The sequence below is a fragment of the Cololabis saira genome, chromosome 24, assembly GCF_033807715.1.
Source record: "Cololabis saira isolate AMF1-May2022 chromosome 24, fColSai1.1, whole genome shotgun sequence".
Lineage (NCBI taxonomy): Eukaryota > Metazoa > Chordata > Actinopteri > Beloniformes > Belonidae > Cololabis > Cololabis saira.
In genome coordinates, this window is record NC_084610.1 from 19643783 (window position 1) to 19664938 (window position 21156).

The 21156-nt window shown below is 38.9% G+C and overlaps 1 protein-coding gene across 3 annotated transcripts in view; it reads left to right on the top strand.

The window, feature by feature from the left end:
• The window catches only part of dmd (dystrophin), a 361679-nt gene that overhangs the window by 250396 nt on the left and 90127 nt on the right, over nt 1-21156 (top strand). For all 3 annotated transcript variants that reach the window (XM_061715918.1, XM_061715919.1, XM_061715920.1), the window contains 12 exons: nt 16-151; nt 2380-2555; nt 4128-4275; nt 5574-5699; nt 7856-8005; nt 8259-8357; nt 9426-9522; nt 10572-10741; nt 13097-13214; nt 15015-15226; nt 16202-16356; nt 18592-18781. In XM_061715918.1, the coding sequence (XP_061571902.1) occupies nt 16-151; nt 2380-2555; nt 4128-4275; nt 5574-5699; nt 7856-8005; nt 8259-8357; nt 9426-9522; nt 10572-10741; nt 13097-13214; nt 15015-15226; nt 16202-16356; nt 18592-18781 (1777 nt within the window). The remainder of the gene's footprint in view (nt 1-15; nt 152-2379; nt 2556-4127; nt 4276-5573; nt 5700-7855; nt 8006-8258; nt 8358-9425; nt 9523-10571; nt 10742-13096; nt 13215-15014; nt 15227-16201; nt 16357-18591; nt 18782-21156) is intronic.

Consider the following 21156-nt stretch of genomic DNA (forward strand, 5'->3'; position numbering starts at 1 on the left):
TGTGTCTGTGTCAAGGCGTTGGCAGGATTGCACCTCCAAGTGGCAGAAGTTTGTTTCGGATGGGAAGGCTTTGGAGGAGGGGCTGGATAATGCTGAGAGCACCTTGAAATTGGCTGAGAGTGAACCGGCACAACACAGACAGAAAGTCAGGGTAATATGCATGTATGATTTCAATGCTTTTATTGTCTGGTACAGGGAGTGGAGGGCAGAAACAGTCCAGTACAAGGTATAAAGTGCACAGAAACATCTGCACCATATACAGTATGTGCTGAAATATTCCCACAGTCAAGATCTTTATAGGTGTCACATGAATAACCAGTTGGAAGTTTTGTTCCTTGAGTAACTTTGGAAGAACAATCAAGCTGTGATAAATGTGGCTATCATAAGTTACTCCAACATTAAGAGGAACCTTGACACAGATGAGCGGTTTGATGAGGAAATGTGAAACGATGTGAAAAGCGAAGGCAAGTGATAACTGGGGCATTCAGGGGTGACAACGTGGGTCCAGCAGATTCTGCAAAAAACATCAGCGTTCACTAGAGAAGTGTAGTCCTAGAAACAAGCAGACCCTTGAGCCTCCACTCCTCTGGCCGAAGACCTGAGTCTCACTTGTGAGTTCTGCTGAGCTGTTAACCGTATGACATTTACCCTGAACAGTTAACATACGTAAGGGATAATGCTCGACGAGGTGTCCATTAACATAAGTATATGGACGATGCGGGGGCATGAACCCTCTGCGTCGTCCATATATTTATGTTAATGGACACCTCGAAGGGCATTATCCCGCTTATACCACGGTCACTTACCAGAAAACATAAATATTAAATCAGTTTTTCATGCTTTAATGTGTTTTCAGTTGAAATCATTAGTTTTATAACAAGCCACAGTGGAGCGGCTGAGCGGACTATTTAATCTCTCATCTGCAGCAGTTTTTTAACAAGCCATAACTCAGTTTCCTTGGTAACACCTGAGGGTCTGACTAATACCTGGAACAATCACTACCGTCCCATAAGGTCCTTATGCAACGGACACAGTGTGGACTTCTCCAGTAACTAGGACGGACCAGAGATACGACTTAGCAATGGGAGATATTGTAGTCCGCTCAGCTCCGCTCGGCTATGCTACAGTAACAAACAGGAAATATATTTGTTTCAAAGAATCAAAGTCCACAGATAGTTTTCTGAATCGTTTTATTAAGCTACATATATGATCAACCATTCAAAAAAAAAAAAAAAATGTTTCATTAAGCTACAAATATTATCAATCATTCAAATAAATAAAGAAAACGTTTCATTAAGCTACAAAAATTAAGCTATCAATCATTCAAATAAACAAACATTCCATTAAGCTACAAATATTATCAACCATTCCTATAAATAAATGTTTCATTAAGTTAAATTAAATTAAATTCAGTTAAATTCACCAATTAATTAAAAGAAATTACAAAATCACTCATGCGTCCGTCCTGCGGTAGCCGGCTCTTCTTCTCTGAATCACTGTTGCCGTGGTTACCACCTGGCAGTTGATCCAGTACGATGATATTAAAGATATCAGGCAATTTGACCGAATTTGTTTTCCAGGTGTCCATTAACACTTTTAATGGACACCTGCCAGCCAATCAGAGTCGAGTATTCACACAGACCTTGGTATAAAAACATTTATTTCCATGTTACCATTCCGTCTTCGAAGCATCTTCGATACCATCAGCCCTCTGTAACTCCTAAGAGACCAACCAAACGAAATCAGTCAGTGGATTATCTGCTGTCACATTCACATGCTATTTCCTCCTATCTGCCACTTCTTAGTTTGCTTCGTTTGCCGTGGAAGCAACAAGGCTGTACTTAGTTGTTTTTTTTAAGCACTTCTTTTGCATTAAGTTAATTCCTGTCCAATTAATTGAACAACGGCACTGTTGTGACTTGAATTGATTCGACCCAAATAAAACCTACAAGTCAGTTGTTTGAATTAATGTCCCTAAACATCCTTTGTGATGCTCAAAAAAGGTATTTATTGGTACAAAAGCTCCTTTGTCACCAACGAACTACATGCACTTGTATTGCATAACTTGCATGAGATTAGTAAAAGTGCAAGACCAACAAAAACTGCAACCATGCTAAACCAATGTGAAGCTAGTCAAAAAACTGTGTGATCACCGGCAACCAGCACACCTGCCGTTTATCAGCCTCACCTTTATAAAACCTATTCCCTGGCTCCATACACCACCTACAGTGCAAAAATGGCACTACAATTCACATACCGCTGTTATTCAATGGGAAGCACAGCAATATAAATTGGTTCTAACAGGCACAGTGGGTGATATATGTGTGGTTGTTTATCTGAAGTTAACCAAGCTTTTCCTTGCCCGTGTGGCTGATACAGGACCTGGCAGAGGCCATGCCCCGTTTGGAGGTGACGCTGGGCAGTGTGAACTCTGCAGGGGAGGACATCAGCCAGATGAGCACACCAGATGACGCCTCGCGCCTCAGATCACAGCTGAAATTATATAATACTCGCTGGGCCAATGTCTGCCAACAACTGAGAGAGTGCAAAAGAAGGTAGGCCTATGTGTGCGTCTCGCTGCAAATACATTGATCCAAGTTAGTTTTCTTCTGTTAAATTCAATAAAAGGCACATTCTGGGATTTGAGAAGAAACAATTAACACATTGGTAGAACAAGGGGTCAAAGAGGTTATCTTGCTTTGTTTATGGTACGCCTTACAGTAGCTCTGCAACCAAAAAAAGTAAGGAAATTGGTGTTTGGTAGATTATTTCTTTATTGTAACGATGCTTCTTGGGAATAAGTCTTCCCTTTTTGAATGGTGACACACACTAACCCAAATCAATATCGGAATCGAATCAAATCGGAACGAATCAAATCTTGATAATCGATTCCGAAACTTAAGAATCGGAATCGAATCAATTCTTGACATTTGAATCGATCCCCAGCCCAAGTCCGAATCACAAGCCCTGGTTGATAATCACCTCCTGAAGTCCAATAAGAACAGGAAGAGTATAGTTGGTTTTCTACTCAAGACTTCTGGGTTCTGTTCATTGTTGCTAACGACTGTGTAACATTGTCACTTGTACCTCATTTTAACCAATGATTGTTCATTATGTCCTGATGCTTATACCGTATTGGCCCAAATATAAGATGGTGTTTTTTGCATTGAAATAAGACTGAAAAAGTGGGGGTGGTCTTACATTTGGGGGACATTATACCCATTCACAACGCTAGATGGCGCCAGATATCTCAACCCCTGTACGGAAGAGTATCAGGGCCAGGCAGGAGAAAAATAAAAATAATATTTTAGAGGAGGAAGATTTTTGTTTCATTACGCACTTTGAGAAAAAAGTCTAAATGTCGAGAAAAAAGTCTAAATGTCAATTTCGACTTTATTTCTTGAAATTGTATTTCAACATTAATCTCGACATTTCAACTTTTTTCTCGACATTTCGACTTTTTTCTCGACATTTCGACTTTTTTCACGTGCACAATAAAAAAAAATCTTCCCCTCTCAAATATTTTTTTTCCTGCCTGGCCCTAATACTCTTCCGTACCCCTGTCACAAAGAAGAAAAATTAAAATAGCGGTAGCACGGAGAAGAAAAATAAAAAATAGTGGTAAGAAAGAATAGAGAAGAAAATAAGAGAAGAGATAACAGAAAATGGAGAAACGTAACGACAATCTGGAGTGGGCCGAAGATCGGCCAGGTTAACCGGCAGCTGAGGAGAAGTTATGATGCAAACATCAAGATGATGACTTGAATGAGGCAAAATAACATGCTTTTTCTCTCTAATATATTGTTATAATCATTTGTTTCAGATGTACTGTAATTATTTTCTGTATAAAAATTGAATTTGCTGTTAAAAAAGTCTTTTTAAAACTTGAATCTTGAAAAAGAGAGGGTCGTCTTATAATCAGGGCCGTCTTATATTCAGGCCAATGAGGTAACCTTCAACTTAGGAAGCAGTATACTTTCCTTTTCACAGGGCTGTACCCTAATGTTTGTAAAAAAAACTTGGCAGATACATGAAGGGGGGGGGGCATATGGATTTAGCAAAGAAAAAATACACATGTTAACTTTCTTGTTCTGTGCTCTTTTCTGCCCTTTTTTCTTTGCTTGAAGGTCTGCTGAGGGACACATGGCAGCTGCAGAGCTGCAGGAGGACATGAGCTCGATGCTGGGCTGGCTGGACGGGGCTGACCGGGTCCTGGCCATCCCTCTCCAGCCCTCAGAGCCGCAGCACATCAGAGACACGCTGGAGAAAGTCCAGGTACCACTGCACACCCAAAACCAAACCCTTGTTTTTTTTAATCTTCCAAGCTTCGCATATGTCCATGTTTTTTGCTTTCGTTACCGCATTCATTGGGACCTTTCCTGGGATATTTACCGACCATTTCAGGACCAAGAGTTATTATGGGGAGCAGAGCCCAGTCTTAGTGAGGTAGAATGTCATTGTCGGGGCCCAGTCAGTCACTACGTTTACATGCAGTCAATAACCTTTTCTAACCGGAATATTAGCAATAACCCGGTTGCGCACAGCCATCTAAACACCAATAACCCCTTTGAATAACCGGAATTTGCTCATATTCTGGTTTTTAAAAACCCCAAAATGACCCCTGGGTTCCTCCTTTTCTAACCTGAATATTTGGTCACGTATACGCCTAACGGGGTTTCCCCATCAAAAGGAACAGGAATTTGTTTTCTGCGCATGTTCTTTTCGCAAGGAATCCTGGTCTTTTGAGTCACGCAAGACCAGGAGGAGACTAATCACTTCATAAATGTAATGAAAGATATGAACATTTTGGCATTTGTAGACGGTAGAAAGTACCGGGATAGCGAGATTCACAAGAAGGTGCGCGAAAAGTTGCGCGAAGCAGGATTTGTACGAACGCCAGACCAGATCAAGCTCCGCTGGAAGACGCTTGACTGGAAAACGTCAAAAAGACGCTGGTTATTGTTGTTGTTTTGGATTTGGATACGGGAAGAAGAAGCGGAAATGACGGGAATTGCGTCATGACGTTCTCCGTGCGTCGCTGGTTTGATCCAGATATCCCAAATGATTCATTACCATGTATACAGGGATAACCCTGTTTGCTCACGCATGGAAACAGATTATTCCCAATGTTTCAGCAACCGGAATATTGACCTTAACCCGTATTTTGACAGCATGTAAACGTAGTCACATACAACAGAAGAGTAAACTGAGGTGAAGTTACAGTATTTGTGAGGCTTCAGCTTGTTCATGTGTTCACTATTCGGATCAGCACAGTTCACTCTGACTGCTTTCATCATGTAAATGACCACCATGTATTTATTAGCATTATCTTCAGCTTTCAAAACATATTTGTAAATGCTTGAATGCATGTGTTTTGAATAAATCCATGAAATGGTGGTTAATCGATTCCCAGTAAGATGCTGTTCTGCTTTATTGGATACTTGTGTGTGTGTGACCATCTATTGTTTAATGTTCTTATTTATACTGAAAGAAGTCTGTTCCACTTTCAGCAACAGTGGTGTGATTTTGAATTCCAGCTTTACTCTCTAAATGCATCTGTGTGAATGTGTCAGGCATTCGTGGAGGATATTCCTGCAAAGACGGTAGCGGTGGAGGACTTGAACTCCAGACAGAAACAGATAACCCTTCCTACCGACAAACACAAAGACATCAAGATCATAAACACTCGCTGGCCTCAGGTGAGCTGCTTTACAGATGTTCAAACTAACAGAATACCAGCTTTTTAGAAATACAAGGGGCTTGATGTTGTAAATATACATGTTCTCCTAACAGTTGAGGCAATGCAATAATTCATACAGGAAAACAAGAAAAACTTGTCCATAATTGGTTTATTTGTTTCATTCTATGCACAGAGAAAGAAACGGCTCAAACCGAGTTTTACTGTCAAGCGGACTTGTATGGAAGAGTCGAAATTTTGACTTTTTTCTCGAAATTGTATTTCAACATTAATCTCGACATTTTTACTTTTTTCTCAAAGTGCACAATAATAAAAAAAAAATAACATTTCACTTGTCAGTACCACTCAAGGTGACAAAACTTACTTATGATTTTTGAAAAGATCCATGTCTGTAGATGATATTTTGGTATGATAATCCTTCCTGTGTGGCAGCTGGATCATAGTTATCAGCTCATGAAGTTACCCACCCCCTTCAGAAAATTAGATTTTAGATGCTGCTGCATATCCTGGTTTAGACTCATGTACAGGATATCTGTCAATGTTTCACAATATTGTCTTTGGTATCATTTTAAAGGGGACCTCTTAAGCATTCATTCAAGCTAAGATTTGAATCTTTCTGACCAACATAGAGGTCACTGCAGCTCTTTAAACTATAAACAACACACCTTTTTACACAATTTTCGCCTAAATGATATACTATCTTTTAGCCCTGTGTCATCTAGGAACAACAGAGACACAAAATACAAAAATTGGAATACTAACAGGACCATAAGGATTCAGGAAATGTATAATATACCCATACTATATCATTAATGTGCCATCCCCTCTTCTGCCTAATTCCTCCTTGATCCTACTCTGCCCTCTAGAGGTGAACACTAGATCCACGGCCTCTATATAAGGAATGTATGTCAGCGATGTAGACTAGATGAGCAACAGCGCTCATCTGACGCTCATTTGATGCTCAATTTGACAAATCAAATATCCGATTAAGATGGCTTAGAGCAACAAAGTGTATGAGATTGGTTTAACAAATCAACCATCCTTTATAATGTATTACCAAATTCAGCAATATGCATTTAAAAACAAATATGTGCTGCAGTGTCATTTTGGATTGTTATTTCTATTTCAGTTGTATTTCACAGTCTAACTGTGATATTAAAGTGTGTGTTTATCAGAGTTTAGCATCCTGCTGTCAGGGGTCTTTGCTCCATGACCTTTATCTGTTTAGACTTGCGCGGTTTTTGTATCCTCACAGCTGGGTAAAGATGTCAAGCAACGAGACGCAAAGCAACTGATAAATACGTTTCTATCTAGTAAAAATCTTAGTTTTTAGCTTAGTTTATTTCTTTTATTTCGAACATGTAAAAAAAACAAGAAAGAAGACAAGAAAACAAATACAGGTGGGCATTCCACCACATAAAGAAAAAAAACAACATCAAAACACATATTTCAAGTTACATGTTCGAAAAGGAGTGGGAGGAAGTATAAACGTATTTAATCCCTCCCCCTTTTCCACAACTAAACATAAACTATATGTCTGTATTTATTTTTTATACTATACACTAATTTGTATAAATATATATAATTATTACAAAAATAACCTGTTTAATACGATGTAAGCTCTATCATAAATATAATATAACTATGATATAAATATAATACGTATATCTAAGTATATAAACATACAAACACAACATGACAAAATAGCAGAACACACACAGCTGGTGATCTTTAAACACAGTCTTCACTTTTATACCAGAAATAAACCATTTCTTTATATTTCTTCTTAAATTGTTTTATGTTTGTACATTCTTTTAACTCCAAATTCAAACCCTTCCCTCCCAATGAATAATTTCTGAATGTTATCCGGTAGCGAATGATTTTTTGCTTTAAACATTACTTGTGCAGATTGAAATACCAGTAGATCCATGAGTTTTAGTACTTTAGACTGTAAGAATAGTGAGTTAGTGTGATCTGGATATCCAGCCATGTGAATATATCGTATTGCTCTCTATTATCTCAATGGCATCCATAAAAATCTAGTTCATTATGCACAAAAATCCGAATCCATTCAACTGCAGCATTGTTGAGGAATGAATTGTTTTCAAATGGGTCATAAATGTTTCTAGTGACCAATAAAAGGGTGTCTTCTTGTAGGTGTCCAAGGCTCTGCCTGAGCGTAAACTAGAGATTGAGAGTCTACTGAAGGATTTACTGAAGATCCAGGGTCAGCTGGACGGCCTGTCCGTCTGGGCATCAAGTACCAGAGCCAAGCTGGAGCAATCACCTGAGGAGCCACCGGCCACAGTGGGAAACATGCACGCACAAATATGCATGCACGCACAAACATGCACGCACGCACAAATATGCACTACACACAAACATGCATGCACAAACAAGCATGCACACTTTTTTCTATTTTTCAAAATGTTCTCTCTTTTTATTAATTTAAATACAACCACTTCCAATATATACCTTCAATCTGTTACATCCAAATCTAAACTGCAGACTGATTTTGGCACGCATACTCTTAAAAAGCTGTCTTTGTTTACCACCACAGCTCATCGAGGAGGTACAAGTGAAACAGCCAGAGGTGGAGTTTGTGTTGCAGCGAGCCGATCAGCTGTACGAGAACATTCCTCCAGGCCACGTGGAGAAGGTGAAGGAACCAATGTTGCCCAGACATTTTTCCCCTGAAATGCCTCTTAATACGTTGTTGTAGTATTATAGTATACTTTTATTACACCCATACTGAACCAAACTTTTTTTCAGTTGCTAAAATATTGTCCTTGTGACAATGAAGGGTGATGACAGATGAAGAAATAAACATCTGTCTCTCTTTCAATTCACCACAATGTACATGTACACAATGTGGAACAGCTTAGATACAGAAATGAAAATGTGTAGCACATTATTACAATTCAAAAGCACCTATAAATACAAAATGATTAATACATATAAAACAAAGGTATAATACACATAGGCATGTACCTATGGACATGTGTATGTATGTGTGTGAATGTGTATGTATGTACGTATGTATATATGTATGTATATATACATATATGTGTGTGTGTGTGTGTGTGTGTGTGTGTGTGTGTGTGTGTGTGTGTGTGTGTGTGTGTGTGTGTGTGTGTGTGTGTATTTACAGTATGCGTGTGTGTGTGTATGTATGTATGTATGTATATGTGTAGGTATGTGTATGTGCTTATATACTGTATGGAATGATATTTAGTAAGTAACTGTACGTTTGTGTACATTTCTTTTGTTTATACTCGGGCAACCTATGTATTTTATATCATTCTCTAAATCCTAAATGCACTAGTTTTTAAAAGCTAAGATTTTATTTTTGTGAAAAGGGTAGGCGTCATAAGCTTAGGCTTCAGTCTACACCTTTTGGTCCTTGGTTTTTAGTTAAAATTGTATATATATATATATATCACAAAATATATATATATTTTTTTTTATTACACTGACAATTTACACCTGTACTTTGGGTTATTTGTGTTGTGGAAATTGAAAGGACCAATAAACTAAACTAAAAAACTTTTTCACTAAAAAAAACAGCAAAACAAAAAAAGCAAAACAAGAAAATAGCAAAACAGTAACAGACTTGAAAAAGTAGCTTTCTTACATTAAATAGATATTTAACAAAGATAAATCATTTGTGTCTGTACCAGATAACTTACTCTCTCCCACCCTGGCTGTATGTGTGACTGGATGACAGGTGAAGTGTACCAGGCTGAGGGAAGACTGGATGGTGATTCTGGAGCTTCTGCGGCAGCATAAAGAGAGGACTGCTCTGCTCGTGTCCAAAAGAGCCCGTAAGACTCGTTTACCGGACAAGTCAGTCTGTGTCTGTTTATTCCCATAAACTTTTGTAGTGGATCTGGAAGATCTTTGTTTTGAACACACACAGACACACAGAAAAAAAAGAATTGTATTCAAACAAATACATGTCTGTACGGAAGAGTATTAGGGCCAGGCAGGAGAAAAGTTCAAATAATATTTTAGAGGAGGAAGATTTTTTTTTCATTATGCACTTCGAGAAAGTAAATGTTGAAATACAATTTCAAGAATAAAGTCGAAATTTTGACTTTTTTCTCGACATTTCGACTTTTTTCTCGAAATTGTACTTCAACATTATTCTCGACATTTTGACTTTTTTCTCGAAGTGCACAATGAAAAAAAATCTTCCCCTCTCAAATATTTTTTCTACTGCATGGCCCTGATACTCTTCCGTACGTCTGTGCATTGTGACTTCAAGATTCTAACTTCTTGAAGTCAGAAACTCAGAATTTCTTAGTTTTTCCTGGAGTGTTACCCCCACCCCACAACTTAATTTGCTCAAACGAGGTGAGGCTGGATGTGCAGAGAAGAGGCAACGTGGAGCTGATGGTCTGAGCAAAGAAAGCTCACTACCTTTTTATGAACTTGGAGAAAGAAGGAGCGCTAACAGCTCAACTGGGGAAAGAAACATCAATCCCCAACATTTTCTAGTTTATTTAAACCATTATTATCTGATATTTGTCGATACATGTTCTAAGACCAATCACCCATTGTCTTTATCCAGAAAATCTCTTAATGAGATCACAATTCCTTAAATTTTTCTTAGTTTTTAATGAGGACTGGATAAATCAGATGGAATGTAGATGCCACTTTGAGCATTAGCGTTAGCACCAGTAACACTTTCAGTTTCCAGAATTCAAGTACAACTACAGACAGTCTGTTATGAGTCATTTGTACTTCTTTACCATTCATTTCTTGAACATGATCTTTTATATATTAGTTTTTACAGTCTTGTTGCAGTACTCTGCTTTAATGTGTTTGTTGTTATTGCTACATGATCATGAATGTTTTCTGTGCTTCCCAGAGGAAAGTTTGGTAGGAAGTTCCCAGCCTGAATCTGCAGCGCTGGCTTCGTTCAACAAGTCTTGGGCTGAGCTCACCGACTGGCTCACCATGCTGGACAATATGGTGCAAAACAAGCAGGTGGTTGTGGCAGACCTGGATGACATTGAAGAAAATATCAGCCAACTCAAGGTCAGGATCCTGAGCTCTATTCTAAATGTACTGAGGCAAGAAACTAAATTCACACATTTTCATAATCTAGTTGGGCGACTTAAAGACTTTAAAAGGAAAAAGCGATTGATTTTTCTTTTTAAAGTTTCAAAGTTGTGCCATCAAACAAGACAGTGGCTGTATGTACTAATCACAATCACACATGGCGTGGAAATGGGACGAAAACAACATATAAACACATATAAACAAAAAAAACACTTTTGCTTTTATGTAATGACAGTAAGACTGTAAGATATGTCATGTTTTTATTTCCAAATGTTCACACAATTACAGATCTGTTGGTACCCTTCTATTAAAGAAATCAAACGCCCAATAATCAGCTAAATAACATTGACTAATGGAAATCAGACATTGCTTTTGACTTGGGGTTCAACAGAATAATTTTTAAAAGGAACTAATGAAACTGGACAATTTAGTCAATTTAGGGACAATCTAGAAAAGGTTTGAAATTAGCATCAAAGGCGTCTTCAATCGTGCCATCAGTCTGCCCATTTAAATGGTTAAAGGTAGTTTTTTGTACTGTGACATCATGATGGCGCCTTGGACGCTCGACATGGTGTTTCGCTCTCTGCTACTTTTTAGCATTTTGTGTGTATTTCCTGTTCTCTGCTGCGCCCCACGGGTCACCTTCAGCAGAGAACAACTGTTTAACAATGGGAAGTCTTTTCCCGGAACCTTTTACCCCGTTTTCACGGAACCGGACAGTTTTAAAGAGATTCTGGTCGGAGCAGGAGCGGCTCTCTACCTGTTCTGCAGGAGATGCAGATGAAGCAAGCGAGCGGGAGAGAGGCTTTCGTACTCCGCTACCCTCCATACACCTGGGGATTGTCCGCTCCCTGGCAAACAAGATAGATGAGCTGCTGCTACTCATCACAAAAAACCCGGACTTTAGCAGATCTGCCGCCGTTTGTTTCACTGAAACATGGCTCAGTGATCTCGTCCCGGACAGCGCTGTGCAGCTGCCGGGATTTCAGCTCCTCCGACCGGATCGCAGAAAGGAACTTTCAGGCAAGACAAAGGGAGGTGGAATCTGCTTCTACATAAACAACGGTTGGTGTACGGATGTCACAGTGCTAAAAGACTCTTGCAGCCCTCACTTAGAGACACTTTTTGTTAAGTGCAGACCTTTTTAGTTTTCCTCCTTTGTTCTGGTCGCATCCCGCCGCATGCTTGTGTAACTGAAGCCACTCAGCTGCAGGCCGACCAGATAACGGACTTGGAGAAAAAACTCACTGTTCATTGTTCTGGGGGATTTCAACAGAGCAAACCTCACCTATGAACTTCCTAAATACAGGCAGCATGTTATATGCCCCACCAGGGACTCTAGACCACTGTTACACTGTAATCAAGGACGCATACCGCTCTGTTCCCTGCGCAGCTCTAGGACACTCTGACCACTGTCTGCTTCATCTGATCCCGACCTACAGGCAGAAACTAAAAACCTCTAAGCCTGTAGTGAGGACTGTGAAGAAGTGGACAGAAGAGTCAAAGCTGAAGCTTCAGGCCTGCTTTGACTGCTCGGACTGCAGTGTTTTTGGAAGCTGCAGCCTCAGACCTGCATGAACTCACGGAAACTGTGACATCCTACATCAGTTTTTGTGAGGACTTTTTGTGCAGACTAAGACCTTCTGCACATACAACAACAACAAGCCCTGGTTCACATCGAACCTCAGAAAGCTGCCAAGGAAGAGGCCTACAGAAGCAGTGATCGAGCCCTGTTCTAGCATGCCAAGAACACGCTGACAAAGGAGATCAGGAAAGCAAAGAGGAAAGACTGCAGAGTCGCCTCTTTGCCCACCCTGATCCCTCTTCTGTGTGGAGAGGTCTGCAGAACATCACCAGGTTCAGAAGAACAGCTCCACGCCCTGCAGGCAGCCTCAGGCTGGCAGACCAGCTGATCAGTTTTTACTGCAGGTTTGATGATCACCAAAGTTGATCACCATATGCTGTAACAATGCACCTTTCATTAACCATGTCTACCTCATACTGCTGCACCTTTCACCTTTTTTTTTTAATTGTTTATATGTTAATGACTTTGCCAATAAAACTGATTCTTATTCTGATTCTGATGTGCAACACAACAGTTTAATTGGTTTCATTTTAACCACAATTCTGAGGCAATGTCTGGTTTTCATCAGTTAATGTTCAGTTAATAACTATATTTGCTTTTTTCGGTTTCAAATTTTTTCTGTGACAATATTCGAGCACACCTTTCTTTTTTGCAAACCTTTTTTCTTGGTCATCGCTTTTTATCTGAATAATTTAATGTATTTAACTCCTAAAGTGTACACATGCAGAGTATTTGTGTGTCTTCAGGCGAGCCTGCTGGAGTTCGACCGGCGTCATCCCCTCCTGGAGAAACAACTCACAGCAGCACAGAACCTGAAGAACAAAACCAGCAACCAGGAGACACGCAATGCTATAACTGAACGAAGTAAGTCCCTCACGCACGTCGTGTTGCATCATCCTATATTAGAGCAGGGAGACACTCGTCTTTATACTGGTGATGCATTAAATCTGAGTTTGAGTTGAGATTCACTGTGGCTATGATTTGGTTCTTATTTTTTATTAAGAAATTTGTGCAAATAGAATTTAGCGGGCCATTAAAAGACTCAAACTAAAGTCTGTGAGTATTAGTCAATGCTTGAAGGACTACTTTTAGAACATAAAGGTAAAAGCATAAGCAGGCCAGGCTCATGGCAGGACACCTCCAATTCCTCACTGAATAATTAATGAACAAATCATTAAGTACTTTTTCCTTTCAGACCATTCGCCAAAAGAATTGTTGTGATTATTTTTACCATATGCTTATATTGGAATATTTCTAACTTTCTTTGTGCATTTATCATTAAAGTACCGGCTCTACATGTGACTGCTCCTTAAGGGAAAAATACCACCTGCAGTGCTGTGTTGCTTTGCTTTTATGACCATTATCTTGATTTTCTGGAGTGCATTTTGGCCAAAACTGCTTCAAGTCTGAATCTAGAATATGGCTCAATAACTGCAAGGTGTCTCAGGTCCGTGGCTTTGAAACAAGCCCAAATCGTAACCCCTTAATCACCGTTGGGTTTGTAGAATGTGTTTGTGATATGCACAAAAAGGTTCTGTAAAAGTTCTGTGATTTACAAGTTCTCTTATTGACCTCTGCATATATTACTGTGCAATGTGGCTAGATGTGTGTCTTGCCTGTCTACACCGCGTTCATGCAGAGGTGCGCTTTTCAGCCCTGTTCCTCAGGGCCCTCTGCATTGCAGGATTTATATGATTAAAACAGTGCGTTGGTTTGTTTACTTTTTGTGAGATACCCATCGATTCTAGCAGAGAATTGAAAGCTAATTTAAGATTATCACTGTCAACATCCATATGAATGTTAAAGTCACCCACTATGATGCCTTTATCTGTACTGATCAATAAACCATATAGGAAATCTGAAAATTCAGGCAGAAACTCTAGATAAGCACCAGCAGGGGGCCGGTACACTACCACTAATAAAACTGGCTTCTCTGATTTCCAGCTCAGGAGACTAAGCGTAAGGCTTTCGAACGTCAACGACGCTGTTTCATGGACTGATATCTTATTTCTTTCTTATGATTAGACATGCCAGAGTTTACCACCCCACACACTGTACACAATACATTGTGATGTACAGTAGCTGAGAATGTACCGTGTATAGATTCCTAATAAACCTATTTTCCCTGGTTTGAGTGACTGAGGTACAGAAGCTTGGACCAGTCAGGCTGTAGTTGAAACAACAGCCAACAATTGTGGCTCCTTAAGCTCAAATGCTGTTATCATGTCAGTTCAGGAACATCTCTGGAAAAAGGGGTGGAACAAGTCCCTGGTCCTTACCTAACCATTGAACCTAATTATATGTTTATAATTCTTTATTTTGAAACCATGTGACTTATTAAGTTGAGAGCCACAGACAGAATAGGAAATTAAAACCGTACCAAACAGATAACTTAAATGTTTTAATGGGATTCAGTGACTATCAAAATGTGCTTAATAACATTCAGTGGAGAGTTGGAGCATGGAAAGGAAACTTTGAAAGTACAATTCACTTTTGGTTCACATTGATTGAAATTGGGGAATAAGTATTGATAGGTTCGTGGTTGAGGACTCCTGTTTTGCTTTAAGCATAAACATTTTTGTTGTCAAATTTTACCATCTCGTTGTATGTTGCACAACATAAAACTAAAACAAAAAAAACATATCCGTCTCTCTTTCATTGTAGTTGACAGGCTTCAGACTCACTGGGAAGAGTCTCAGATAAAACTCTCTGATAGGATGAAACAACTTCTCAACATGCTGCAGGACTCCAGAAACTGGCTCGATTCCAAGAGGGAGATGGATCATCTCACCAAACAGGCCAGTGAAAGGCTAGAATCATGGCAGGAGATCACTTACTCGGTGGATACTTTGAAGCAACAACACACTGATCTGAAGGTAGGCTGGACATCCATTCATTCATTCCATAAATGAATGAAAATTCTTGCATTCTCAGAGAAACTACTGTTCAGATGAGGTTTGTAACTACCAGAGGTGTCAAGTAACGAAGTACAAATACTTCGTTACCTTACTTAAGTAGAAATTTTGGTTATCTATACTTCACTGGAGTAATTATTTTTCAGACGACTTTTTACTTTTACTCCTTACATTTTCACGCAATTATCTGTACTTTTTACTCCTTACCTTTTAAAAACAGCCTCGTTACTCTATTTCATTTTGGCCTTTAAAAAAAAACTATCCAGTTAAATTGCTCCATCCGGATAGAGTGAATTTGGTTGTGGTTGTTTCAGATGTTCTTGTCCAGTTTTGTTCTTACATCCGTTCCCTCAGATTCCTGCAACTAAACTTGGATGTACATTCCAATAAAGGTTAGGATAAATGATAACATGCCTCTAAAGTTTGACTTTTTGCACCATTACAATACTTATAGGCAACTAGTCATCATATCTGCTGCTCTCTGAAACACATGTTAATGCTCAATAGTACACATATATGCTTCTTTAATATATTTGCATTATACTAAGATGCATTCATTTTCAATGGCTTTTGTCCTTAATGGCTTTTTCCCCCTTACATTACTTTTACACTTTAAGTAGTTTTGAAACCAGTACTTTTATACTTTTACCAGAGTAAAAAACTTGAGTTGATACTTCAACTTCTGCAGGAGTATTTTTAAACTCTAGTACCTATACTTCTACCTGAGTAATGAATGTGAATACTTTTGACACCTCTGGTAACTACCCATACTGTGTATACTGTATACACACAGTTTTTACACTCTGCATGTAATGTCTGAAAAATATCATCATTGAGGAATGAAATATCTCTACAGACATTTAAACAGCAGAATTAATTATAAAGTATTTCTGTTTTAATCAGTCAGTTACAGTTTGGTCTTCTCTGCCTCTCCAGCTCTTCATGAAAAAGTTAAATCAATGGCAGGGACAGGTGGTTGAAAGCAACGCGCTAGCCAACAAGTTGCTGACACTGTATGCAAACGACGACACGCACAAAGTCAGCCAAGTCAACGACAGCATGGTGGCCACATGGACCCACATCAACAAACGGTAATTACACATTATATTCATTTTTCATTCTGCACACGCAACAGTGAGACCAGGTGAGTGGAAGTGGACAGCAGATAACCAGGAACCAAGATTTTTAGACATCACTTCAACACCATTTTTATGAATGTTGTAGTAGGACAGTAGTATGGTAGTATTGATGGATGGGAGTATGACAGAAGAGAGTGTTTTGTGTGATCTTGCTGTTGAGCATCAGCTACAAATTAAGAAGAGAAGAAGAAAAAGATTTGAATGAAATGTTCGAGATGCAAATAGTCCTGTACATAGCTGCTGTATATTATAAGGACGTGTCCAGGAGCCATTGCCAGTGGTTATCAAACAAGCCAAATATCTGGAGCCATCAGGGGAATCCCTATTCAAGCAAGAAAGGGCATCCAAAAGAGGAGAGCCACAGAGCATGGGGACATATACACACATTATGCCACAATACGGCGGGCAGCTACTGTCCATTATACGGTGAACGATTCTGCGTGTTTGTTTGTCTGGTGCACCATAAGAAAACCAGTGAACAGAATCAAATGTTAATACAAGCTTTATTATATCATACACAATATTTTCCGGCCGGCGGTACACTTTTCTCAAACCACATACAGTAGGAGAGAAATGCACACGGTGGTCATTGATCCAGTCGTATTTATACTGAAAAAGGAGGTGTTTTTTACGTCATAGGTGCAGATGTTGAACCTTATCTGTGGAGCCAGCTGCAGGGAAAGACAACTAAACATGTCACACTTTCAGACATATATTTCTGTTGATTGTTTCTTACTTGAGATGTTAACTCAGGAAAGATCTAAGATAATTAATGACGACACAATATGTGTGCATCTCCAGATCTATTCCTTAACACATAGTCCAGGGGCCAAAGCCCAAAATTTCACTTGTCAGTACCACTCAAGGTGACAAAACTTACTTATGATTTTTGAAAAGATCCATGTCCATAGATGAGTATGTGAGAATTCCAGTTTTTTTTATTTTGTGTCTCTGTTGTTCCTAGGTGACACAGGGGCTAAAACCATAGTATATCATTTACCTGTAGGCGAAAACTGTGTAAAAATGTGTGTTGTTTATAGTTTAAAGAGCTGCAGTGACCTCTATGTTGGTCAGAAAGATTCACCTCTTAGCTTGAATGAATGCTTAAAACGTCCCCTTTAAAATAATACCAAAGACAATACAGGTTCTTTGACTTTTCTTGTTGTATTTGTGCTCTGAACATGTCACATCACAAACAGTTCCTTCCATCAGCAGGCAGTCATGGGCCTGGAGGAGAAAGCAAACCTGGCTAGTCCTCTGGGGGGTTTGAGTTTGAAAAACAGATATATTTATCTACTGTTCCATTTCCAATATAGAACATGATGTAACACTGTATGGCTCCGGTGAAAGCACCTTTGGTGAAATAAACCCTTCCGAAGGTCTTGAAAACAGCTTCAGTCAGCTGAACAAGTGGCTCTGAATCTAATGTTCATGTAAACGTGGTCAAGCAAATCAGTCCAGGTTCCCAAAACCTGAAATGAATCTCCTATTACTGTGCAAAGCTAACCCTGAACCCACCTGGGGGGATGTTTTTCTGCAAATTCGTCCCATAGTGTTTTGTGCAGTCCTGTTAATGAACTAACTAAAACAAATCACATCAACCACTGGAACAAGAAAGAAAGAACCACAAGACCAGACAGTAATATCGACGGAAGAGTATTAGGGCCATGCAGAAGAAAAAATATTTGAGAGGGGAAGATTTTTTTTTATTGTCCACTTCGGGATAAAAGTCGAAATGTCGAAATGTCGAGATTAATGTTGAAATACAATTTCAAGAATAAAGTCGAAATTTCGCCTTTTTTCTCAACATTTGAACTTTATTCATGAAATTTTGACTTTTTTCTCAACATTTTGACTTTTTTCTCGAAATTGTACTTCAACATTATTATCGACATTTCGACTTTTTTCTCAACATTTTGACGTTTTTCTCGAAATTGTACTTCAACATTTTTCTCGAATTTTCGGCTTTTTTCCCGAAGTGCATAATGAAAAAATAATCTTCCTCCTCTAAAATATTATTTTTATTTTTCTCCTGCCTGGCCCTAATACTCTTCCGTAAATATCAGGGTCAAGTTAAAAGAAAAGGCAACCAAAAATAATATATATACAAAACAAACCTCATAATTGGATGACATAAAAGTTTTGTGTGACTCATTATCCCGTTGTTTATGTTGACTTGTTTCCTAGTGTTTCAGACAGAGAGGCAGCAGTGGAAGCCGCCCTGAAGCTGCTGCAGCACTTCTACCTGGATCTGGAGAAGTTTCTCAACTGGCTGACTGAAGCCGAGACCACCTGCAATGTTTTAATAAACGCTACCAACAAGGAAAGACTGCAGGAACAGCCTGAAAATGCCAGAAAGCTGCTTGCTCAGTGGAAGGTAGAACAAACACGTCATCCTCACAACGACACTGTATGTTGCTGTTTCACAAACAATGTCCATCTGCAGCGAGGGACTCTCAAGTCAAACATATGAAGATGTCACTGAAAGGTTATTTATCGTGTTGTTACAACAATGAACTACTTTGTTAATAATAATAAGAATAACACTTTCACTAGGGACGTGCTGAAATAGGCCAAACAGTTCCTCATCTGTTTTTTTTAAATTCTTTATTTAGGTGTGGCAGTACATATCACAAAGTAAAAGCAGTAATATTCTTATCCACCATCCCATTTTTTCATTTTAAGTAAACATATTAAGAGATAAGAAAAGGAAAAAAGAAAAAAAAAACAACAACTACAAAGAACTCAGTCTGGGAGAGACAGAGTATAAACATAAAGAAAGAAAAATAACATGATCCTCAGTTGGGTGGAGAGGGTGAACGAGATGATAATAAAAGGATAATGATACGATAATATTGGTGTCTGTCTTCAGATCATTCAAGAATATGAGGGGGAAGGAGGAGAAAAACTCCAACACCTCCACAAAATTTGGGTGCAAAGGCTTCACATATACAACCCATTTCGTCCACAATTTTACAAACAAATCTTTCTGGAGACAGAGACAAAATGTAATCTTTTCCATCATATATATATCATTAACTAAGTGTATCCACTCCTTTTAGTGTGGGGGCCTCAGGGAGCAACCAACGTCTCGCTTTTTTAGCGGCAGTTATCAAAATGCCAAATAGATATTCATCTGACCGTCCTGTCAGGAAATCAGTCCTTCCCTTTACAGCACATGCAATAACCACATAACACATATGACACACATGCATCCTGTCTGTAGGGACGGGGGGTCGAACCAGAAATGATCAGAAGTGTCAAGTAACAAAGTACAAATACTTTGTTACCTTACTTAAGTAGAAATTTTGGTTATCTATACTTCACTGGAGTAATTATTTTTCAGACCACTTTTTACTTTTACTCCTTACATTTTCACGCAATTATCTGTACTTTTTACTCCTTACATTTTAAAAACAGCCTCGTTACTCTATTTCATTTTGGCCTTTAATAAAAACTATCCAGTTAAATTTCTCCATCCGGATTGAGTGAATTTGGTTGTGGTTGTTTCAGATGTTCTTGTCCAGTTTTGTTCTTACATCCGTTCCCTCAGATTCCTGCAACTAAACTTGGATGTACATTCCAATAAAGGTTAGGATAAATGATAACATGCCTCTGAAGTTTGACTTTTTGCACCATTACAATACTTATAGGGAACTAGTCATCATATCTCCTGCTCTCTGAAACACATGTTAATGCTCAATAGTACACATATATGCTTCTTTAATATATTTGCATTATACTAAGACGCATTCATTTTCAATGAATTTTGTCCTTAATGGCTTTTCCCCCCCTTACATTACTTTTACTTTCATACTTTAAGTAGTTTTAAAACCAGTAGTTTTATACTTTTACTTGAGTAAAAAACTTGAGTTGATACTTCAACTTCTACAGGAGTATTTTTAAACTCTAGTATTTATACTTCTACCTGAGTAATGAATGTGAATACTTTTGACACCTCTGGAATTGATCAACCTACCAGATTTGTCATGGCTTCCACAAATGACGGGTGTAAATCTCTCTCTCCTGGCATGCCAGTCTGAAGAGACTCCATTGGTCCGTGCTGCTTGGCAAAGCAGCGCAAAATTTCCCCCGCTGTATTGTCAGTGTTGAATAGTAGGCTCTGTTCTGGGAGAGAACATATTCTAATTCTCACCACTGCACCCACACACATTTTTGGGGAGAATGGTGTGTACATGAATGCGTGTACTTATATCCAGTCACTAGTAAACTGGCATGTAGCATTCTGGAATTAATTCATGCCTTCAAGTCTTCAAACACTGGCATTGCTTTCTCATTACAATAGGCATGACTACATGCAGCACTGAGACCTTTCTGCTATGTCCAATTGTTTTATGCACACTTTCAAGTTCTCTTTGCCTTTTTTCTTTTATCTACTGTATATTTCTGCTCCTCCCATTTCTTTCTCAGGCCCTCTGTCCACTGGTAACAGTCTTTTCATCCTGCTGACGCTCCTCCCACCCTTTTTCAAATAGTTTCCACAGTTTCACGCATGTTTAGGGAGAAGACAGTTTTACGCAGCTAAGTTGGAATCTAATTTTGAAGGAAGGAGGGAATGATGATAACATTGGTCCGTCTTGATGTTTAGTTTTGGTATTCTTCAAAAAAGGTGGGAAGATGCTGCGCAGGAAGGTCTACCGTGTTCAGGTTGGAGCTAACCTAGTTCATTTCTTTGTAACATTTTATTCCTTATAACCATCCATGAAAAACTTTGTAATGTTAGAAATGTAA